Consider the following 23,341-nt stretch of genomic DNA (forward strand, 5'->3'; position numbering starts at 1 on the left):
TCCACTGAGGGACAGTCTTTGTCCACTCCTTATCAGACTCCCAGCTGCAGCGGGCAGTCGGGGGTCGAAGACGTCCTGCATTGGCTTAAACACGTGTACATGAGACACCAACACGTGCCGTTATGTGCTTGTGACCCTTTTCACCCAGGACCCTGTTGCTCCAGCATGTGTCAGCGGCCGTTTCAGGGCCCCGGTACCTGCAGTTGGCCGGATGGGAGGGGGTGGGTGGAGGTCACTGGGTCTTGCTTTCAGTTATCTGACGCATTTCTCCAAAGTGACTTATAATTATTCACCCATTCATACAGCTGGGTAATTTACTAATAGCTCCTTTCTCACAGGTACTACAGCTGGGGGCGGGATTGGAGCCTGCAACCTTCCGGTGTGAAGCCAGCAGCTATAACCACCAGCTGTTCTCACGCGCTTTGGCAGCAGAAGCACTCGGGATGTTGGCTTCACTGCGTTTTCTCTGTCAAACGCTGTCTGATCGACGGTGTTCCGGAGAAGTGCGTTCCTGCGAAGGTCTGTAACGCGGGACAAAGGAGCGGGGTCACGTGTCTGCGTTGCGGCCATATGGACGGGCGGGCGAACCGTCACGAGTGAGGGACGCGACTAAAGACGCCTCTGTGTTTCACCGAGACGCGGGTGCTGTCATCACCTGAGTAAAAGGACATTTGTCCCGCTGTGACGCAGTCACCTGGGGGGGCGCTGGGGGGCGGAGGAGGGCCGCGCCTCCGAAACAAAGACTGCTCCTGAAATATTGATGGGCCCGTTTCAACGGGAGGATTTCCGTCGTGACAGAGATGGGTCGCAGCTCCGGAGCATCACGGATCCCGACCCATCGTCTGCTGCCCTCATTTTCCACCCCACTCATCCCCCACCGTCCACACCTCTCGTCTTCCGCAGGATCCATCTAGTCATCTCTGGATGTCTCCCGAGCGAGAAGGAAGCAGTAATTACATCGCCACGGCGACACCAAGGTTAATCATCGGCCGTGTTGGCTGTGAAGTAGCTGCACTCGCGCGCAGGTGGCGTGTGTGCGTGGCGTGTGCCGAGTCGCCATAATCATATCGTGGCTGATCACCGTTACTGTCCGCCAGAAGAGGAAGACTCACCTGTGTCTGTTTGTCGCTAAAAGTTTTGTGCAATTTCTTTGTATCTCTCACACACACACACACACACACACGCATCCCCTGGAATTGGTCTCCCTGACCTGTACCACAGTTGGACAGAAGTGGTTGATGTGCTGAACACACACTCGTCCCATGAACCTGCGGGACAGCGCCTCCCCGAGGCCGAGGCCAGCAGGGTCCCGACTCTTGCACCGTTAGGGTTAGGGTTCGCGACGGGGTCACGCTCTCTCACCAAACCGTTGCACTTTCCACTGCGAGTGCCCGTTCTCTCCCGATCCGCCAGCTCTGGGAAACTGAACGCCGTCAAAGAACAGAAAGGAACAAACAAAAACAACAACAAAAAAAAACGTTTTGTTTCTTTGATTATTTATTTATTTGTTGTCACTTCTCCTTTTCTTCTTCTTTCTCTTCTCTCCATGACTTCTGGAAGAACTGAAGTGGCAGAAATGAGGACAGAAGCTCACGTACTCAGGGGTGTCTTCGGAGCGCCGTCTTTGCCATGTTCGGCAGCGCAGAAACTGTCAGAATCACCGCGGTGGAGATGTTTACAATTAAAAACAGCGCAGATGCAGTTAGTGAGTCGCCTTCATGTTCCAGACTCGTATTTCATTTTTATATTTAATTATTTTATATTTAGTATTTCATATTCTGTTGCTAAGCCACCATGTTTCTCCAGTGTGATTTCTACAACCCAGCAATGCTGTATTTGTGCAACATGGGATCGGTGCCTTTCTACAGGGCACCACAGCTGGGCTCCAACGGGACTCGAGCCCACAACCTTCCGGGTTCGGTTCGGCACCCTGAGTCACACTGCCACTCGTACATCGGCTGTTTTTAATATTCCGCATGTTACCTTGCAAGATTATTCAAATGGCATGTTCCACAGCCTGCGTCTGCACGCAGATGAGCAGGAGGACGTGTGTGTATCCCTCATGGTGTGTGTGTCCCTCACAGTGTGCAGGATCTCTGCGGGTGTCACCCTCTGACTTTGGGAGCCCTGTTTTGTCAGCGGGGCCATCGAGAGAAGCTGGCGCATTACATGCAGCGGCCGCTCACGCTGGAGTCTGACCGCTCCTATTAAAATCCGGATGCTTCCGAGCCTGTCGTTTGGGTGTCGAGCTCGTCGCTAACAAGCGCAATGATGAGCGCTGAAATTTGCAGGTTGTGGAGGCCAGTGGCAGTGGAGCTTACAGCCACTGGTTACTTTCCTCGCTCCGTTTGGCAACAGCTTTTTTGTTCCTGTTTTCCCATGATGCTCGTGTCCAGCCCTGCTCCTCTGGAGTCCCCTGTGGGGGCCACCACGAGCCCACCTAGTACCGAAGGGATCCGGGTGATTGCGGGGCTTCCTTCAGGGCCCGTAGCCCCTCCTGGTCCTGCACACCTGGCCATCGTCACCTTGTCAGCTGTCAGCTGTGAGACTCCATGAGCCTCCTGTCACTTTAAGGATTTGCATACATGTTAATGAAGGAGGGTGAAAGACACCTGGATGGCGGGAGGTGATAGATAACAGAAGGGTGACTGTGAACGAGGCGTCCTTACAGGGCCAGATTGTCTGTGTGTGGAGCCCCTTCCAGGAGAATCCGTAACCTTCCAGAACATCATGTCTCACAGCCTGTCTCAGCGCCTCGACTATTACCGCAGCTGTCCCTGTGCAGGTGCCGCTGGAGGGGCCTCTCGAAGGCCAGCCTCGGGTTCGACCGGGGGGGCCACGCGTGTGTAACACGTAGGGGGTTTGTCGCCGGCGGGGGTCGCACCTTCAGCCACACCTCCCTGACAGGGCTGCCGAACGGAGACGTCCCCGCTGGAGGCCGAGATCCGCTGGAGCGGCGGTGCGAAAGCCCCATCAGCCACTGAGTACTGTGTTGCCTTCAGTTGCCACGGTTACTGCGATGAAAAGGGTTTAAAGAAGGAGCCGCGAGTGTGGCGCTGTCAATCCATAGTTAACCACTTGAGCCTGGTACTGGAGGCAGGTGAACATGGTAAACCTGGCAGAGAAGGAGCAGTTATTCTTGCGTATGTGACCTTCACGGTGTATCTTCATTGCCCTCATATGGTGAACACGCGCGCGCGCGCGCGCGCGCACACACACACACACACACACACACACACACACACACACACTCAGCCACAGTCCAGTCCACTCCGAGTGTGACTCTGCTTCGTGTTTTTTCCACTGCCCCCCCCCCCACCGCCCGCGAGCGGTGTGACCCTGGCAGCGCGAGGCGCAATCGAGATGCAGCGCGTTCCACAGCTCGCGCAGATGCGCGCGGCGCGCCGTTCCCTCGCCACGCCAACATACATGTGCTCGCTGGAGACATGAACGCGCCTCTCGTGCTCGAGGGATCTCACGGGAGCGAACCGAGTTCCTGAGCGGGGGGTAAATGCTGCAGTCACCACTGCCCCGGCAGGCGCGCGACAGCCTCGAGCGCCACAGCGGATTGTCGGCGACAGGAGCCCTTTTGCGCAGGAGCGGAGAGCGAGCGGCGCGCGGGACACCGCCGATGCTCGTGATGCTGCCGATGCTCGTGATGCTGCTGGTCTGATCGGATCCACGGCGACGGACACCGTCTGTTCCTCTCTGCAGGTGTGTGGGGGGACCGTCGTGGGGGGGGGGGAACTAGACACCCGGGTACCTCTGACCGGACTGCTGCCAGGGGGTGGGGGGGTGGTCACCTGTGCAGAGGAGGGGTTTGCTCAGCCTCAGGGTGGTGTAGTTCACCGGGGGCAGATGGACAGGTACTGACCGTACCATGCCATGGGCCGCCCCCCCACCCCACCCCTCTCACATCGGTCCTCGTTCAGAGGTGCGGGGTGGAGGGCTGCGCGAGCGGCGAGTGGCGGGTGGGGTGGGGCTGGGGATGGGGGTGCATGCGGGGCCGGTGCTGCGGGTCCGCCGCGCCCTGCGTGCATCTGTGTGTGTGTGTGTGTGTGTGTGTGTGTGTGAGGGAGGTGGACTGCGATCGCGCGATCGCGGGTAGCCTGGGGCAGATCCACCGCACCCAGCGCGCGCCTCGCTCGCTCACGCGGCCGAGGAGGAGCTGCGCGTTCTTTCGTTTCAATAATAACTCGCGACGCTCGTGCCGTTTCCCGGCCAGTTGGTCCGTTCGGGACACCGGGGACAGACGCGTCTCACTGCGCTCTCCCGCGCGGACACCCTGGTCTTTGATGTTTATTCATATTTAATGTAATCAATGAGTCTCACATCGGCTTAATAACGCGTCAGAACGGCACCGCGGAGACCCTCATTCCTTGTTATTCTTATTCCTATTAATTATTATTATTCTTATTATTATTGCTAAGTATCTGTAATCACTGTGACTGTTCAGTTTTCCTGGAAATGCCAGAAGGACCGAATGCTGTAGTTCTTCTCGTCTTGCGTTCTGGACAGATTTTTCAGGGTAAAACTGGTTCTGCTCCTACTCTTCCCATGATGTTGTGCTCCGCCGTGGCTCTGGGCTGCTGGGGCTCCTTCTGGATGCCGCAGCTCCTTGTGTTTGGCCGCGAGGAGAAGCTCATCGCCGCTCCCTTCTTCGGAACGCCACCGTGAGCCCTTTACCACGCTTGCCCACGTGCAGCGGTCCCACGTGGAGCCTGGCGAAGAGCTCCGTGTGCAACAGAAACCTGAACTCCACTGAATCCCCTCTGCTCTCCTACAAGGAGATGTGCTGTTTCTTTGCTTTGGCTACTGATGTGTTGTAATGGATCCTGCAGTTTATTACGTGTAGCTCAAGTGAGCCTGGAGGAGGAGGACGACGACGACGACCGCGGCCCGTTGTTGGCCGATTCCGGTTTGGACTCTGGCGCAAGGAGGGCAGTAGCCGGGGGTGAACGACAGCCCTCCGAGGGCGCCCACCCCAGCCCTACAGCCCTCTCCACACCCTCTCGTGCAGCACACCAGTCAGCCAGTAGGGTTCCAGCACTTGGTTCCAGCTGCCCCCCTAAACCTGGGGCGGGGGACACCGCCACCGCTGCTGCGGCCCAGTTGCACAATGGAAAAGCAGCTGTCAAATAGCTGCCTTCGGCTCCCCTCTGAGGTTTGTGGACCGGGAAGGCGGGTAGGAGGGTAAGTGGAGGCAGAGCGGTTGGGGCCTCCATAAAGAGCTGCCCCTGGTGAGAGGCCCCCCCCTTCGCCCCTCTCCATGCCACCGCCCGTCAGACGTAGAGGACCCCCGTCCCCGAACCCAACTCTCTGCAACCAGCCCAACTCTCGCTCCTCTCCTCTCCTTCCCCCCTTTTGACAGTTGCCCAATAGCGTGGAGTGACGCGTCCAGGCGGTGACTCATGGGTCGAACCTCTTGGCCGGAGTTCCCGTCCCACGGCCGCCACACTGTTTGCGTACTTAGCGCCCCTTCCAGTAAACTCTGATTAGCCAGGAAATGTCGTGGTGAAGGAATGGCAGTAATGCGGGGAGATGTGGGAAAAAGAGGCGGGTTTCCCAGCCCGTTGCGTCCGATCCCCGGGGAGATCCCGGGAGGGTTGTCCGGCTCCGGTGCGGCGCTGCCCTTCGCGGCGCAGCGAGCCGCGGTGATTTGTTATGAAACGCCTTCATTGGAGGAGGCCTGCCCCCCAACCCCCTCTCACCGGGCCCCGTAAATCCCTGCTGGGCATGTCCCAAAACCGTGGTACGAGACAGCTCTGCGGCTGAGCTAGCGCCCGTGTGTGTGTGTGTGTGTGTGTGTGTGAGAGAGAGACAGCGAGAGAGGCAGGGAGGAATAGCCAGATCCTGCGTTTCCTGGGCACTGAATGGGGCCCCTGTTCGCCCAGTGCGGAACCCAAGGAGCAGGTGGTGTCCCTTCTGCACAAAAACAGCAGGTGCCCCCGGGTGGTGCGGGGCTCGGGGGATGGGTGTGGTCTGTCCCCTTCTCGCTTGCTTTGGACAATCTGCCTGAGGGACGTCCCGAGCATCCTCCTGATGGAGCCAGACCCCTCGGCAGATGGGCTCCGCATTAATTCAGCGCAGGTCGACACCGCCGCTCAACCAGCGGTGTGGGAGGGGTCCCGAGAGAAGAGGGGGCGGAGCTGCAACTTGGAGGTTCAAGGAGGAGGGGGAGGAGTCGCAGGAGGTGTTTCGCACAGCCCTGCCCTTGGGACCCTTCCCACCCCCATCCCCAGGCTTTTGGGGCAGTGAGAAACCCCGCTAGAGTGAAAGTCACTGCTCACCTGTGATTAAGTGGCCAATGAGTCCTATGGGAACAGAGGCTGGGGGTCCACCATCCTTCACATCAAAACGCAATAAGTGCCCCCCCAGGGAGCCCCTCACATTTTCCCATGTTTTGCTCTCTTGGTGACCCCCCTCGCGCCTTCACCGCCTTCTGGACCCCGTCAGCTGTGCCTGCAGAAATAAATTACAGGGACTAAATGGGAGCTTTAAGAAATGGAAAAAACACCCCAAATCTGCAATAGGAGCATGAGTGACCCCCCCCCTTTTCCTCCTGCTGGCCACTTATTCATATCCTTCCCCTTGTTGCTGTGGCTCAGGGAGGGTCCCGTCCATGTCAGCTGCTCGCTGGTTCCTAAGAGTGTTTACACTTTTCAGGTTAGAGTGCCAACACTTTGACGTGTTTCGCATCGCAAATGACGGGGAAACGACGTTCATTTCTTCACAATGAAACCAAGTACAGATGGAGTTTCTCACCCTGTGTCGGTGCGCTCTTTTGACCGTTTCCCTGATGAACACCGTCTTGTGCAGAACGCCGCTGTCACTCCGACTTCTGCGCGGCTCCCTAACTCCATCGTCTCCCAGTGCAGGCGAGGGACGAATTGCAGACACCCCTAGGGGGCGCTAATGCCACTTACCCCCCACCTACCAAAGGTACTGGATGGGGGAGCAGCCGGCCGTGAAAAATCCGTGACCCTCCTTTGCCCCAGGGGCCGTTCACAGTGACGAATGGAGCTCTCGGCACCATTAAATCAGGGCTCACCAGTTAGCCCACGGCCTGTGGGCCCCAGGAGGGCAGGGGGGTGTTGGGGAAAACGGGGAGGACAGTGGGAGGGAAAACAGCCCAGTATGAGAATGGGCGGAGGGGTGGGGTGGCGTACAGAAGAAAAGGAGCTGATTCATGTCTACGTGTTGATACACGCTGCAGCAGGTACTTGAGCAGTTAGTGCTGCTTCCTCACTCTTGAAGGACCTGGGTTCGAATCCCCAGTCCTGCTGCAGTACACAGGAGCAAAGTACTTAGCCTGAATTGCACCAGCAGAAAAACAAAAAACCCAGCTGTATAAATCACTGCTGGGCACTGTGGAGGAAAAACGTCAGATAAATAAATAAACGTAAATGTCTATGGAGGAGAAGGGGGTGCGGTGGCACAGTGGGTTGGACCGCAGTCCTGCTCTCTGGGGGGTCTGGGGTTCGAGTCCCACTTGGGGTGCCTTGCGGCGGACTGGCGTCCCGTCCTGGGTATGTCCACTTCCCCCTCCGGCCTTACGCTCTGTGTTACCGGGTAGGCTCCGTGACCTCGTATGGGACAAGCGGTTCTGAAAGTGTGTGTGTGTGTGTCTATTGAGGAGTGTGGTTGGTGGTGGTGGGCCTTATTCCTTGCATTGAGCTATTTTTCAGCCTGGACTGGACTTCCATACAGAGGTACCACAGGGATTCTAGAACTTTCCCCGTGGACCAAGAGCCCTGTGCGTGATCCATCCCGCAGGTGCGGCAGGGCGGTCTGACGCCGCGGCGCTCTGTTCCCCATTCGCGGCACGGTATCACCATTGGCGCCGGGCCAAGGCAGCACACGCGGGTAAACATTACTCTTCAGGGAAGCTTTTTCCACAAACAAAATGAAAGAACAAATGAAACGTTACGGTTTTTTTTTTTTTTTCTCGGAATGGATGTGTTTCCATTGTGTGTGGATTTAATTGGGCTTCGCTCCAGGCCTGAGCGCTCCGTCTCGGCCGCGCCGGGGAATTCCGCTGCTGCCAGAAACGTCGACATGCAAGTTATTTTCCCGTTTGCTTTTGTTTTCCCCGAGCGGAGGCCTTCCGCTGAGTTTCCCCTGGAAGCGCGGGGCCTCGGGTGTCGGCGCAGGGGCAGCCCGGGGCCTCGAATCCGCATTTCTTTGTTACGCAGAGAGCCGACCGCGCATGAGCTTAACGGTTCACGCCTCCTGAGCGGCGGTTGGTGCGAGAGCGCTAAACACGGGGAGGGCGAAGAGGAGAGCCCTGCCAATAGAGGTGTACTGATGGGCCACTCGGTAGGAGGGGTATTAGCGAGTTGTTGGCATGCGCCGGGTCTCTCCTGGCGCCGATACCTGGCACCTGGCGCGAGTCCGACAGCTGTTGCTGCCCTGCAGGTATGATCTCCTTTCTCCTAGCTATAGCAGCCTGTCCTGCCCCCTTCCCGCTCCCCTAGCGTGGAACAGTCACGCTAAACTCCCGTCGAATCGCTTTGGGCTCGTCGACGTGGAGCCGCGAACCGCTGCAGCCCTGGTTCGAAGGTCACGGCCAACGGCTCCGTGCCCTCGGTGTTAGTGCCGCGCCGCCGTTAGCCGGGCGACACCGTGTTCCACCGCTAATGAATCTCTGCTGATGCTGCGCTCAGCATGCTGTGTCGCTGTCCGTGTAAGTCCTCACACGTCCATAGGGAAGCCGGTAATCGGCGCGAAGCCGTTAACGCGCTCCTCTGAGACGTGACCCAGGAGCATGCGGGAGGAAACGGACGCACGGGTCGCCGCGAGAAATCGATTGCGCTGATATTATTGTGCTGCAGACGTGACGCTCCGGAGCCTGTATATTTATAATAATTGATTTTAGGCCAAACGGCGCTGCTCGGTATGCAGGCCATCTGCGGCGCTCCAGCGCTGCCGTGCCTCCGCGTGCATTCGGGATGCGTGCGTGTGTGTGTGTGTCGGGCCCAGCGAGGCCGGAATGGTTTGGCTTCCCATTGTCGCCAAGTTCCAACCTCCAGCCGTTTGGACGCCAGCTCCTTACCGCGAGCCGGAGCCGGCTCCACAAACGGCCTTTCTTTAGCAGCGCGTGCGAGGGTTCGCGGTGCAGTGAAGTAATGTCTTTTTTTTTAACGCGCCGATTTAGCGCCCAGCGCTTTTTAATTAGACGATGCGTAACACACACCCTGTTCGGTCTGCGCATTGTTCTCGTTCCGTAGAGGCGGCCCGTTGGGTCTCGAGACACAGGCTCGGGCTTCGCGGCCCAGTGGTACGCACGCGTTTCATAGATGAGCGGCAGGTGCTCGATGTTCCCGGAGCGCCGAAAACGGAGATGACGTGTCCGCGGTGAAGGGGCTTTGCATTCTCCCGTCACCACGTGTATTATATAGAGGGCCTCTTCCGTCCCGCCAGGCGAGGATTTGAGCTCGCGGTGTGGCAGGCCTGCGTCCTGGTCCCCCGAGTGCTCCAACACCCTGCCGTCAGCCGGCGCTGAACCGGCGTCAACCCCCCGCCCGTCCCGCGGCCCTGTAACCGGGAGCGTCCACGTCTCGGTGCACCTCTCCCCTTATCGCACCGGTGCTCCGCTTCGCCGGAGCCAAACATTCATCTTCTTTGTCCCAGTCCACAGTAGGGAGTTTCTGAAAAAAGCTGCATCGACAGCGCAGTAAAATGAGTGCAAAGTGATGTATGTAGTTCAGATAAAAAACTGAAGGGCACATCAGCTCTTCGCCACTTTCATTGGAACGTCCAGGTTTAGCATGCATGACCTCAGTGACTCTGCCACCTGCTTCATATGCATTTAAATTCCATTGCGTTCATTTTCACTGGGTGACCTTGTCACCTGAGTGACGCCGAACAGGGTCGCTGTAAATGATCCAAAGTTACAGTTGTAGCAGATGTAGTTAATGTACAGGAAAGCAGCTGTCTGTGGAGGAGAGGAAAACAAAAAAACTCCAAATCTGAATGAAAGGGAGGGAGTAAACCTCTGGGACTCCAACTACTAGATGCTGCCCAACCCCCACTCCCTGGGTGTTCTGCTGCAGTGACAGGGCACCTGTGTGGCTGTATCTGGTATCAGAACTTTGTTAGAAAATATCTTCGCCAGAGCGGCTGCAGTCGTGTTTCATCTTGACAGAAGACCGATGGAGCTGCGATGCTGTCATCGGGTCAGCGCTTCCGGTATCTGGTGGTAGCACGTCGCCCAATAAAGGAGGAGCGCGGCCGCTCTCCCCAAACCAGATCACGACACACACGCGGGACTCCCTGCACCACGCGAAGAACTGTTCGCTGGACCTGCTCTACGGCATCGATTATGTGTCCCGTTGTTGGGTTAATGTGACTTTTACAACAAAACTTTGTGCGCCGACACCTGGAGCCATCCATCAAAAAGGGCTGAAACAAGGTTCTGCCGTGCGACGATGACGATGACGCCAAACTCGGAGCCTTGAGGGGACAGCCAGAGCGTGTGGGCCTGCGCTCTGTGCTCCCGATCACGCCGGGTGCGGAGATCTGCCCTCGCGTGTCGACAGGTCACGCTGGGAGCTGGGAATCAGGAGAGTGGCGCCGACGAGAACGGCTGGACTTGCGAGCTGGAGCTGCAGCACCGCAACGCTGCGGCAGCGTAAGAAGCCCGCGGCCCGCGCCCTTGACGGTTCTCTGCGTGTGCCCCCCAGGGAGTCGCGCGCAGGGCTCAAAGTCGTGCCAAGGGTACGCTCCGAGCGGAGGATTCGCTCGAGGAAGGGGAGTCGTGGAAGGTGACGGCTGAACAGAAAGGAGCTGAACGCGAGCTGGAGTGCCGCATCCGTACGGCCCGAGCTCCGCGGTGTCTGTCTGCACGGCAGCCGCCCTCCGTGGCCCCGATCCTCGGCGGGGCAGCCCCTTTGTGGGACATTGTCAAACAAACAGATGAAAAAGCGATACAGCTTTATAGAGCTGAACGAGTAAATCGGATTAGCAGGTTGACAGACCCATTATGCAATTATACACAATTACCGCGGCTAAACAGAACATTAACATCCCATAACATCTGATGGATTGTGGGTAAATGAAGAAAAATGTTGCAATAGGGAGAGAGGGGGAGAGAGAGGCTTCTTTTTCTTAGTTTCTGCTGTTTGGGTCGCGCCGGAGCCGTCGCCGCAGAGAAGAGCTGAACCCGGGGATGGAGGAGCTGCGCAGCCGCTGAGAGTGAGAGACTCCTCAACCAGTGGGATCTGATGGAGGAGCAGCTGTGCAACCAGCGGCTCCTTAAAAGCCCTGAGTCACAAAGCCTGAGTGCTCACTTATCTCCATCTGTGCTCATCAGGCACCGCGATGGAGGAGGACCCACTTGAGCTGACGGGACACCGGCAGCGGCCCTAGTAGAGGCTCAACAAGTCGTCACGGAGAGGTCACTTGTGCAGCACCAGGCTGCAGAGCCATGATGGAAAGATCACTGGATGGTGGTGGGAGACGCTGGAGCGGTGATACAGCAATCACCCTGCAGGTCCGAGGAGATGTCAGAATAACGATGGAGAGGACATCCTGAAGGACTGTGGAGATCCCAAAACCACGATGGAATGCTCACCTTGCAGAACTGAGGAGATACCGGAGCCATCGTGGAGTAGTCACCTCAAATGACCGAGAAGACACCAAAACCCTGATCGACAAGTCAGATTGACAGTGAGAAGCTTAGTGGTACAAGCAGCCAACTTGAAGCTGAAGGACCCGGAGCATCCGTGAACAATGTGCTTTCCTTGCACCGATACAGTAAAAATCCCACAGTTAAATGTATGCGGGTAAATCGTTGTAAGAAGCGTAACGGGCAAATTTAAGGTTGCAAGTTGCTTTGGAGAAAAATGTCATCTGAATGAATCGATTCAAATGTAAGAACCGCCGAGGTAAAAAGTACCAGAAGGAGAGATGAACCCGAAGGACTGAGAAGGCACTTAGATGTTCCTGATGTCCATTTTCACGGAAGTCCTGGTGGGGACGTAGGACACAGTGAGGTTTCCGCTCCCGGTGTTTTGCCTCCGGAGGAGACGCGGACAGAAGAGAGAGCGGAGATTGCGAGCGGAACGGATGAACGTGTTGACTGTCAGTATCGATACAATCCTCTCCCAGTTGCCCAAGATGCAGAGACTCAAATTAAATACAGAGACAAATTTCCTTAATTTGTCACTTGATAACCCAAGAGTCAGAATGGAAATTTAATGGAGATGTAACTCGCGCATTAGCATATAAATTGCTTGAAAATTGAAAAGTGCATTACGGTATTCGACAAAAAGGAGCGATATTCCCCCAGTTCCTTTCTGGGACCTTGTCTTGAGAGACGGGCTCTTGAGGAAAGGGCGCGTTACCCAATAAAGGCTCGCTGCTGATAAGATAAAGACCTTCCCTCACTCCTCTCCCTGGGCTTCAGTGTGTGTGTGGTGTCTTCGCAGCACCACTTGGATGCGTCTCCCTCCTTCCCTCCCCATAAAGTCTGCTTTTTTGGACCGCGATGCCATGTTTAAAGGCTTCTGATGCATGTGGGCTACGTGTCAACCTTGGCGAGACCTTCCAGCGAGGTTCTGTCACGTCCACGCCCACAACTCAATCAACAGCACCTGACTCCAGTTCAGCACCTACCCTTTAAAAGACACTCGACAACTCCCAGACCTTTGCGGAATCTCGTCAGGGACAACCGCCCTTTCCCGTGACACTTCATTCACAAACATCGCTAGCTCTTCGTTTCCCGACCACGTCCACGGATCCTCGTTCCTGTCCTGTTCGCCGTTCGACCAACCCTTCGCTAAGTCCCCTGACCTCGTCCATGGATCTTCGCTCTGACCCTGACCGCCGTTCGACCAACCCTTCGCTAAGTCCCCTGACCTCGTCCATGGATCTTCGCTCTGACCCTGACCGCCGATCGACCGACCCTTCGTCTGTCCCCGACACCGAGAACTCGACTCATCCCTCGTCTCCGGACGAACGACGCTGCACTTGTGTCCAGCCGTCCCAGGCCCCTATGTTCCGCGTGACAGGTTCTTCAGGTTCTTCAGAACAGCTCTGGTCAGAACACATTTTTACGTGTGTTAGACGAGCTGCCAGAGTCACACACTGTTCATCGGGAGAAGGTCACACACCCCTTTGGATGAACCGTTGTTGCGCCCCACTGGCCCCTGCAGAAGGGATCTCGAAAATTGACTCCTCGTTCGCCCCAAAGCCCTCTGATATGGGATGAGTTTCACGAGCCGAGACCAAACATGGTAACGATCTTGTTTTCGCACTTTGCGATATCAAGAACGAGAAACATGTCAACAAAGCATTGCCTTGGATTTATGTGCTGGAATTCCTTAGAATGTTCCGCTTTCAACGAATCTCCCTTCTCCGTTTTTTCCATAAGGCTTGGAGATGTGAGAATAACTCTGGGTGCCACGAAGCCGCTGGAAGGGCTCGCGGTGTTTTTGGGTGGGGGGATTAGAGGTCAAGGGCAGGTTTCTCTCGACAGGTGTATGCACTGATTTCGGGAAGGACGCCTCCTGAGTGTGTGGGAACTGAGTGTAGGAGGTGTGTGTGTTCCCGAGACACGGGCCAGAGGTTAGTTGGATCCAGATGGGAACATAATCTCCGCGCTGTGCGCCTCTCGTTGCCAAATAGTTTCGGGGAGCGCTCCTCCGGGAGCGAGGCTGTCGATGGAACGGGAGGAGCTGACGGAGCGATTCCGAAGCGAAGGTCACATGACTGATCCGTTTGCCCGGGGGAGTGCGGGATTCTCTTGGAGAAGGTCTCCTTCTGAGCCGTGTGTGTGTGAGTGTGTGTGAGCGTGATGAAAAAGACAGCTGCAGGCGGTGAGACATCTGGCCTTCCACATCCACTGCGATGGATTCCAGCGGTTCCCCGCTCTTGCATACCTGTATCTCCTTACATCCCGACTGACCCCAGTGCCGCCTCCTCCTTTCCCACACCTCCTTCGGCCCACGGGTGCCAACCGGTCGGCCTTCGGCGTCTCCCTCCCCTCGTCCCGGACCTCCCAGGTCAACGTGCTCCAAGAGAACGTAGGAGTTACCTCAGGAGGGCGGGACTGTCACCAGGAGTACGACTGGGTGGATGCGGCTCAATCGTCTCAGCAGCAACAGGAAGTGGAGCAGGTGACAGTTTCTCCTTCACTGGCACATTTCGGTAAGACCTACAGGAATGTGGTCGCCGGGAGCTCTGGAATGCATCACAGCGAGGAGTCAAAACAGGAAAGTGGAAATGTTCAGATGAACTCGGCTTTCCTTGCTGATAGCAGATCAGCTAGCGAGAACGGGAGTAGGTAAAGACGCGGGTTCGAGGCAGGGGCTGCATGCCAGCCAGCATGGCGGCGGTAGCCGGAAAAGGTTCGAGGAGGAGCGTAGAGCGTGAAGAAGGGCCATGAAGACGGGAAGGATTTGGCAGCAGGGAGGTAAACTCAGCGTGAAGTGGGAGAGCAAGCAGGACGGCAGAGTGCTGCTGAGGGGGATGTGTGGAGAAGTGAGCAAACCGTGGCGGTTCCTCGCAGCTGCCGTGTGCTTCGGGGGACGAGGCGGCACAGCGGGTGGCTTGACGGGTGTCTGAGGGGGCCAGCGCCGCACCCCCGTGTCCCGGAACAATGAGTCAGTGCTGAGGGAGTCAGTCCACCTGGAGTCAGAAGTCGGTCACCTGGAGCTCGTTTTTGCGGTGAAGATCGTGGTCAAGGAGAAAACGGCTGTGCCAACGTGCCAGCAGCGGTATGTGACGGTGTGTCCTTGGGTCCCGTGGGAGCTCGGAGTCCCTGTTTGTCTCTGGATTTTGGTGCTGTGGATTCGGTCGAAGGTCCCAAGGGTGGAGCTGGAGGATTTGTGACCCTGCCAGCCTGTACAGTGATGGTGCAGGAACAGAGGCCACACACACATGGGCGCACGCGCACACACACGCACACGCACTCACACTCACAGACAAACCAAAAGATGTGTTTGAGATTTGACTCGAAATGTCTGAGTGAAATGGCTGCATTTCCCCTCTCTTTTTCTCGCTCTCTCACCTTTTCCTTCTCATTCTTCCTGCTGATGATGCGCGCTCCTCCATCTCCGCCCGTACACTGACCAGTCACACCGCCCCCGAACTGCCGGCATGGACTGACACGTCTCACACTGTCTCCGTCGCAGCTCGTCCGTTCGCAGCTGGAGCAGAGCGGCTCCTTCCAGTGGCTGCTTCCCGTTTCCACGGTAACAGAAGAAGACGGCCAGTGCGCTGCGAGTGCGGCGCGGGATCGCGTGTCGATGCCATTGCAGCCCCAATGTTTCAGGCCTGGTCTGACAACGGCGCGCAACGTCACGCCGGGGTTTACGAACAAAGGAGCACCGGCGGCTCCACACTGGGGGACGCGCTGAAGATGCTCTAAGGACACCTTCCAGGAGCGCATTGTCTCCACATCTTGTCACGAGCGGTCGAATTCGGCTAAACGCTGAGTGACTCAGACAGCTGAGAGCGCGACTAATTTGGCCGGATATGATTTGAAAGTAAAATTCGGCGAGCGCCTCATCCAAACGTACAACACCGTGTTCCCCTAGGACCTGAACACACAACCTTGCGGCTGCGCTTCACCGGGTCTCGCGCACCACAGAGCGATGCTTTCACCGGTAACGGCACGCCGTGCCCAGAAGGAGACGCCGGTCGTGATCCTGCCTCCCGGGTCCGAGTTCTTGGATCCACCACGGGTCTCCTCTCGAAGGTGCGGTAGCCGGCCGGCTTTCCACAGAGCACCCGCGTCACACAACTAATGAAGGCCTTTTCGAGGGTCTCCTGATAGAAGTCTCCAGTGCTATTAGAGAGGAATGAGGAAGGAGGGCCTTGGATGCCCGCGCCACCATCACCGCATCTGTCATGGAGAGGATAATGGCTCGGCGCGTCCCTGAAAGGTGAGAGGAGACAAACCGCAGCTCGCATCCTGGCTGGGATTGGGGCGCTCGGGCTTCTGGGATAAATATAGGCAGCCCTGGAGGGCAGTGAGGGGGTGTGGGGGACAGGGGACAGGGGACAGGTGTGAGCCAACCATGCAAGGACAGGATCCAGCGGACCATCAGAACTTGGATGGTGTGTAAATGGAGGCAACCGTGTGTGTGTGTGTGTGTGTGTGTGTGTGTGTGTGTGTGTGTGTGTTTGTGAGAGTGTTTCTCCACACATGTTTGGTGGCAACCTGCAACGCCAGCTCATTAAAATTCAGGACAACCACACGCTAACCACACAAAGGCCTGGCTTATTGGTCCATCCTGAGGACCAGCTGCAGTGTCTTCCTTTTATTGCCCTTGAGCGGCGGAGGGACAGCGGCGCTAAATGTAGCGAACGGGAGCCACATTTCGGACTCTTCCGCCGATTCCCTTTCACGTTTGCATAATTGTTCTTTCTGTCACCTTTTAATAATTTAATTTTCCGCCTGGCGACGGCGTCTTCGTTTCGCACCCTGCATCTCCAGCGGAGCGCCGCGTTCAGTCTGGGGTTTGTTTTGGACGCCGAGTCGTGTTCGTTAATGATCTGACTCGGGGCACCGTGATTGCGGTTCAAGTTACACGTCACGTCCCGTTTGCCGCGGTTAGCGTGCGCCACTCGTGCTGGGAATTGAATTAACCTGTTGCCGACCTCCCCTTCAATCATAAACTCCGAAAGCGACGGCTCTTCGCCTTCCGGACAGCGCTGGCTCCTGTCCCGCTGTCGGGGGCCCGGCGCGGGAGCAGAGCCGCCGTTGAACCCGGGTCCCGTCGTCAGCAGGAAGCCAGGGCCCTGCTCTCGATGAGGCCGCTTGGGGTGGGGCGGGGGGGTTGGGTTGGCGTCGCTGATCGCAGATTTCCACTGAGTTCTCAAACAACGGCGCAAAACGGGTGGAAAATTTCACTGGGGAACTTGTATAATGCATTGCTGGGCTGCACCCGTAGAATATTCCGGAAAATCCTGGAGACAAATTTCATATTTACATTATGTTTGCATTTATTAATTTTGCAGATGCTTCTTTTCAGCTTAGAGTAAACAAACTGTATTTCACAGCACACAAAGAGTTATAGATACGAACATGTAATCGTCCAAGTACAGGCAAGGGGTCCAGTACCGCGGTTTTTGCCGGCACACGTTATGCAAGTAGGTGCACGTAGAATTGATACAGACATGATGGTGACAGATGGTGGGATGCAAGTTTATGTAGGAGTCAGGAGATCAGAAGAGAAGTGACTCAGAAAGAGATGGTTTGACACCCTTCTGGGAGGGATTCAGCAGGTCCGAGGGACGGTGGGAACTCATTCCGTCACATCAGGGCCAAAACCGACAAGCTTTGGCCTTTTGATTTTGGACCCCCTGTCAGTGGGACCACGAGGTTTGGACCGCTATTCTGCCAAAATCAACAGGCACCCCAGGGCTGGTAGCACGGCTGGACTCCGTAGAGGGCAGAGCAGCTCATACGGCTGCATCGCGGCCAACAGCCTTGATCCATGCGGGGTGGCAGGTTGGTGGGGGTGAGGGTGGGGGAGGGGGGTTAAAAACGCACTGAGATGGGCTTCAAAGGGATTAGCAGAGCAGACACCCAGGCGCTATCCCCCCCCCAGAACTGCCCTCCTGCTTGCTGCTACCGTTGCCCTCTCCGTCCGTCCTCTCGGCCCGTTCCCACGGCAGCGCTTGGACGCCAGATGGAGAAGGAGAACAGTTTGAAGAGGGCTGTGAAAACGGCCCAGCTTGAACACGGTAAATACACGTTTGTACCTGTGAGACCGACCGGGACCCCCCGCCGCCTACCAGGCAAGATGCTGCGCTAATTAGCAGCAGCTCTTTAATAATTAATTGGGGGAGGGGGGTGTCTCGCAGCCAGAGAGCGAGCGTCACTGGGCGGTTCATCGATCAAACATCACAGTTTGTGGGCCTTTTGACGGGAGCTGGAGGGGGACGAGGGGGATCATGAGAGAAGCGTGTCCTGGATGGGCGGTGCTGAGGATAGCGCACCGCTCTCACCCCCCCTTCCCGACACCCCTGCTCCCCCCCACACCCCGTTGCATCCCGAGAGCCTGGAGCTCCTGAGCAGCGGCAAAACACATGGACTTCATAAAGACCCTCCTGCATGCAGTGCGTGTCTCAGAAACGCAGCTGGAGACAAACACTGCAGTAAAACCGCACCGGGGAGTGTGTGACGCGAGCAGAACCGTGCGCCTGTAGCCCGCAGGTGGACCGCAGCCTTGCCTGAGCGCCGCTTTACCGCGGTTTTCCCAGGGCTCACGTGTCACGCTGCGTGACGGCCGCACACGCACACACCCGGGCGCTGAGACGGTTTTGTACGCGCAGCGTAGGGACCGCGGAGGTCTTGTTGCCATGGCGCCCGGCAGAGAGGCATGCTGGGAGCGAGAATGCGGGGAAACGGGGAGGGAGGTGCCTCGTGTTCCTCGACCACGGGAATCCTTGTTACTTCGGGGCTCCGGGCCCTCGTCCTACCGAGGGTGTCCCTTTCCAAGGGCTCCACCCACACTATCTTAACGCGCCATTCGGTGCACGTCGACCGTGACCGCGTGTAATTGACGGCCAGGAAACAAGGTCAGTGTGAGGAAGCGCAGCAGGGTTTCCGTGGAGGAGGCCAACGGGCCATGAGCCCACGGCGGGACCGCGGCTTCAGCAGATGGGTCGATGGACACCCTGATGAGGACGTGTAATCGATGGTGTTCACTGGGGCTCAACGAACGAATGACCGACTGACCGAAGGACCGACCGAACAACGAACTAACGAACGACATTCTCCCTTTGTTTTGCGTGCCGACCTCAGCTGGTAAACACGCGGTCCATGTCCGTGTTGAAGGAGCGGCCGCGGGGTGCGGCGGCGCGGAGTCGGTGCTGCCCGGGTCGCTCCAGCCCTCGGTCGCAGATGCGGTGGCGCCGAGCGAGGGGGTGTTCGCTGGGATGAAAGGAAGCTTCGAGGCAGGAGGCGAAAGGAGTAAGCACAGCTGTGTTTGCGCACCGGCACTCCCGTTGGGTCACGGCCCGCCCCACACCCACATCCCCGTGATCTCCCTTCCTTCATCTCCTCTGATGTGGCTTTGCTTCGTGCCGTCGGTCGAGATGCGCAGCGTTTTACCGCCGCCTCTGACGACCAAGTGCAGCTGTGGGCTCTGATTGGACAGGAGTAGGGCTGTGTCACTGCAGCGAGTGCAAAACATCGACGGCAGGATCTGACCGCTGTTCAGCGTGACGTCGAGTGTGTTTACCGTGTTTTCGGTGGCGAACTTCTGGTACACTGGCACACTATACACACCTGATCATGTGATGTTGCGTACGTCACGAAACGATACGTCACACTACATGTTATGGTGTGTTTTTCTTGGTCGGTGCGGTGAATGCCTCCAGTTTACCTCTTTAGAACTTTGATGTTAAACTTCTCAAGGGTAAAACAGACTGTTCTGTGCCGATGACCTTTAGGTCACAGACCGGCTGATGCCCGTCGGGATCCGAAGGCACGCGACCGCTGCTCTGTGGTTTTCTCTGTTCCAGTTCGTTTTGATGTGCCCAGCCTGCCGCCCCCCCACCCCTCAGGCAAGCCAACCCCCCACCCCCAGCATCCCCCACTGCTATCAGTACATGTACACGATTATCAGTGTGCCAGTGATTGCTGCGCTCCATCACCTTGTGTCTGCTCCCAGGGACGGTGTCACCGTAGCAACCGCTTCTGTGAGCACCGGGCCTGATTCCGAGCATCGTTGCTGTGCGTCTCCGCCTGGCGTGTCCCCCCATCCCCAACCTTTGGAGGAGACGCCAGGGTTAAACTCGAGGCTTCAGCTCGGCTTCTGCAGGGGATTTGACTGGGGATCACGGGAGGACGGCGGGTCGATCCCGCTACAAGGGCCGCTCCTGCTCCGCACATTCCAGAGCTCAAGGGAGATGGTTCAGCAGGAGGCGGGAGAGACGAGGGCGGAGGGGGAAGCAGGGGGAGGAGGGAGGGGTTGGCAGGAGACCAGCAGGAGGAAAACCAGTTAGAGCTCACCTTGATTAACAGCATCAGCATCACAGGCCTGTCAGACCAGACTCACGGCTCTAACCAGCAGACCTGTGTGTGTGTGTGTGTGTGTGTGTGTGTGTCTGTGTGAGTGAGTGAGTGTGTGATTGCTCAGTGACAGTCTGGCGTCCTGTCCAGGCTGTACTCCCTCACAGCCTATGCTTCCAGGATAGGCGCTGGACCAGTTTGACCCTGCGCTGCACAAGCGGTTATTGATAATGTGCTGAACCTGCATTCCCAGTTTATGAACCCAAAGCTCCAGCTTTAGAAAAGTGATCATTTAGTGGATAAATAACTGAAAGGTCAGCGATGTATCGCTGGTGTCTCCAGAAGCTGCCTCTGTGCTGGTTCACGGCAGCAGTTTTATTTGTCTTCCTAAACGATTTCTTAATTACCGGATTTATCACGTTTCCCTCGTAACGGGCTGTAATCGGTGCGTTCCAGGTCCACACAAATGCACACTTGGCTCCGGAGCACAAATCTTCACATGTGGGAAGGGTTTCGATCGAACCCTGTGCACCAGGGGCTGGAGTAACTGGTGCCAGAGGACTGGGAGGGTCAGTCTTCACTCATCAGTCTTCGTGGTCTTCAGTGGTTGTGCCGGGGGGTGACCGTGTCCAGCACACCGGTCTCCCGCTGTTCCGGTTCTGTAGGTGCAGGAACGTCCCCTTGTTGTTGTTGCTTGGTGCCGTGGAGTCGATGTCCTCTCTGCTTCTAGAAGGTTCTGTCGTCCACTTGCGTCCTCAGAGTGTCTGTTGTCGCTGTGATTGAGTCAGTCCTGGTCGCTGCTCGTCCTTCTCTTGTCTTTCCTCCAACTTTGCCCACAGTCACCGTCTTTTCTAGAGAGTCGGATCTTCTCACAACGTGTCCAAGGCATGACGACCTCAGTCCCACTGTTGGCATCTGCGGTCAGAGTTCAGGTTTGACTTGATCCAGCATCCATCTGTTTGATTTCCTCCCTCTCTGCGGTGTCCTTAAAAGTCCCATCCAGGACCGCAGTCCAAAGAGCTCCATGTTTCTGCTCTCTTGCTTTTTCAACAGGCTCATCGTTCATCTCAATTTCTAGTTTTAAAAAGCTGCCGAGAGGCTATTACCTCGTTTTTTCCACCTTTCTGCTCCTTCTCCGTCCTCTGTGGCTCGGAGATCTCGCGGAGGGTCTGGACCTCCCGACTGTGGGGGTCGGCTATAGCTCGAGTTCTCTTCACTTGTCCGAGCTCTCTTTCCTCCGTGGTGCGGTCACACCAGTCCAGCTATACGGTCTTCAGGCCTTGATCTGGTCCCACCAGCAGTTTGGCAGTTCAGCCTCGGTGGTGGGGGGGGTCGCAATGAGAAAGCCTTTGGAAAAAAGTTCATATAATTATAGACGTCTTAGTACCCGGCACAGCGGCAACCAGCAAATCAGAGTGAAATGCGGCGCATGGAGAGAACTGCGGTAATGAAATGTGTCCCGCAGGGCAGCCAGGGGCCATTTGTATGCATTTGCTACGTGGCTCCTGTTCAAGTAAGGAGGGGCTCTCCCCGTCCTGGCGCGGGTTCGCTCCGGCAGCGACCATGACGGCCGACCGCAGCAAAACAGCCCGAGCAAATTGAATGACAATTAGCGCGTGGCGCGAGAGAGAGCAGCCCCGGGTGATACGAACGTTTCGGTCGCGGTGACGCGGCGCTCGCGGAACGGCGTTCGGCTGACGTATGGGCTGCGGCGCTTCGCTCGAGTCCACGTGGGCAGGAGAGCGAGGTGTCTCCAGAGCAAGGCGTCGGTCGGGTTCGCTTTTTAGTGAACTTCCCGTGATGAGACGCACTCAGGCTGCGAGTATCTCACGCACAGCCCCCCTCTCCTTTATTTGCAGCCACCCCCCACCAGTAGCGGAGGGCTCCCTGTCCCATGTCTCCAGCGCCGGGTGCTGCAGGATTCCTGTTCTCTGAGCAGAGGATCATGGAGGTGCTCTTGTGTTTATTCACCTCACACCTCAGGCCCACTCCCACACTAACCTGTCCACTTTGTCGCCCGCAGCGCCCCCGTCCCGCCGCCATGACAACGTCAGCCCCTCTCGTCGCCCTGCTGCTCGCCCTGCTCCAGCTCTCCACCGCCACTTTCCCAGAGGAGACGGGACCCCTGAGCTCCCCGTCGCCTGAGGGTAAGCGTCTATCCGTTAACACTTCGGAGCCCGGGGTTCGAGGCCGGGGTCAGAGGTCAGGTTTGGGGTCAAGAACTCCTGGCTGTGGGTCAGTAGTAGTACAGGCCAGTGTGGGCGGCGCGAGGTGACAAATGAACCGTGAAAGTCGAGGAAAGTGATTGATGTCTCCAAGATGTTTGGCCTTTTGTTTTTCTGTTGAGTCCATCGAACCCCCAACCCGCATGCCTGCGCACTGGGGGGAATCCAGCCGAAGCAAGGGGTGGGGCGCGGCACAGCTGGGAAAACACGGTTCCTTCCTGTTGTTGGGTGTCCGGGGCGGATCCGGGAGGGCGAAGCCTCGTGACGTGTGCTGCCTCGGGGAGCGAGGACCTGACCGGAGACACGTGTCCCACCGCCAAGGACGAGCGTGCCGCTGATGTATGGCTGTGCTCTGCGTGTCCTTTCCGCGCCATGCTGCTAACCACAATGCCACCCTCCTCTCCTCCCACCCCCTCCCCCCACAGTGGTCCGGCGATACCCGGTGTTCCTCGGACGGGCGCATCGATCATCCACGAGGCAGGAGTCCCTGCACGTCCAGAGGATCCTCAAGGTGAACCGCACCCTGTACATCGGAGCCAGGTACCTCCACCGGAGCGCCACGTGACTGTGACATCAGCATCACGTCACTTGCACTCCCTTCCGGGTGTGCGTTGTCTCGACGTCAGACGCACGGTTACCGGTCATCCTGGTGCGACCGGACTTAGGGGCGCAAGGGGTCGTGTCAAGCGATCGACCGGTCCTTCCAGTCACGTGTTGTGTACGCGACTGTTTAAAATCACTTTGACTTAATATTAATCTTGTTACACGTAAATGAAGTGTATATTTAAATATTTTAAATTGTAGTAAAATGTGTTTGCATTGCGTACAGGCAGTTTTATGCTTGCAGAGCGAACGTGTTTCCATGTCCTGCCCTAAGGCGGAGAAAGTACCGGTGATCTTAATGAGCGGGAGGAGGCTGCTGCGGAATGTATGATGATTCTTACAGATTCTCCATTTCCAACGAAAATACTTTCATGTTACATAGTGACAGCTGTATGCTTGCTGGTTTTTTTGAAAATTGCGGGGAAATATATTTTCGGAGAGCATTGTGATGCATTGGACCGTCCGGTCACTCCAGCGTCGGGTCGCTCGAGGTCCGGCGGATGGACCGTACCCGACAGCACTAAGTTGCCATTCAATTACT

At 57.0% G+C, this 23,341-nt stretch overlaps 1 protein-coding gene across 4 annotated transcripts in view; it reads left to right on the forward strand.

Moving 5' to 3' along the window:
- The first annotated feature begins 3,476 nt into the window (after positions 1 to 3,476).
- LOC108921721 (semaphorin-6B-like) overlaps positions 3,477 to 23,341 on the forward strand; it is a 36,727-nt gene continuing 16,862 nt past the window's right edge. Inside the window, exons 1-3 of one of the 4 annotated variants that reach the window (XM_029249235.1) lie at positions 3,477 to 3,714; positions 21,996 to 22,119; positions 22,623 to 22,737. In XM_029249235.1, coding sequence (XP_029105068.1) covers positions 22,014 to 22,119; positions 22,623 to 22,737 — 221 coding nt within the window. In that variant the 5' untranslated portion in view covers positions 3,477 to 3,714; positions 21,996 to 22,013. Of the gene's footprint in view, positions 3,715 to 15,314; positions 15,891 to 18,900; positions 18,929 to 21,838; positions 21,924 to 21,995; positions 22,120 to 22,622; positions 22,738 to 23,341 lie in introns of those variants that run through there. The other 3 variants (XM_029249233.1, XM_029249234.1, XM_029249232.1) reach the window with 3 other exon arrangements.

The sequence above is a fragment of the Scleropages formosus genome, chromosome 25 (genome assembly GCF_900964775.1).
Source record: "Scleropages formosus chromosome 25, fSclFor1.1, whole genome shotgun sequence".
Classification (NCBI taxonomy): domain Eukaryota; kingdom Metazoa; phylum Chordata; class Actinopteri; order Osteoglossiformes; family Osteoglossidae; genus Scleropages; species Scleropages formosus.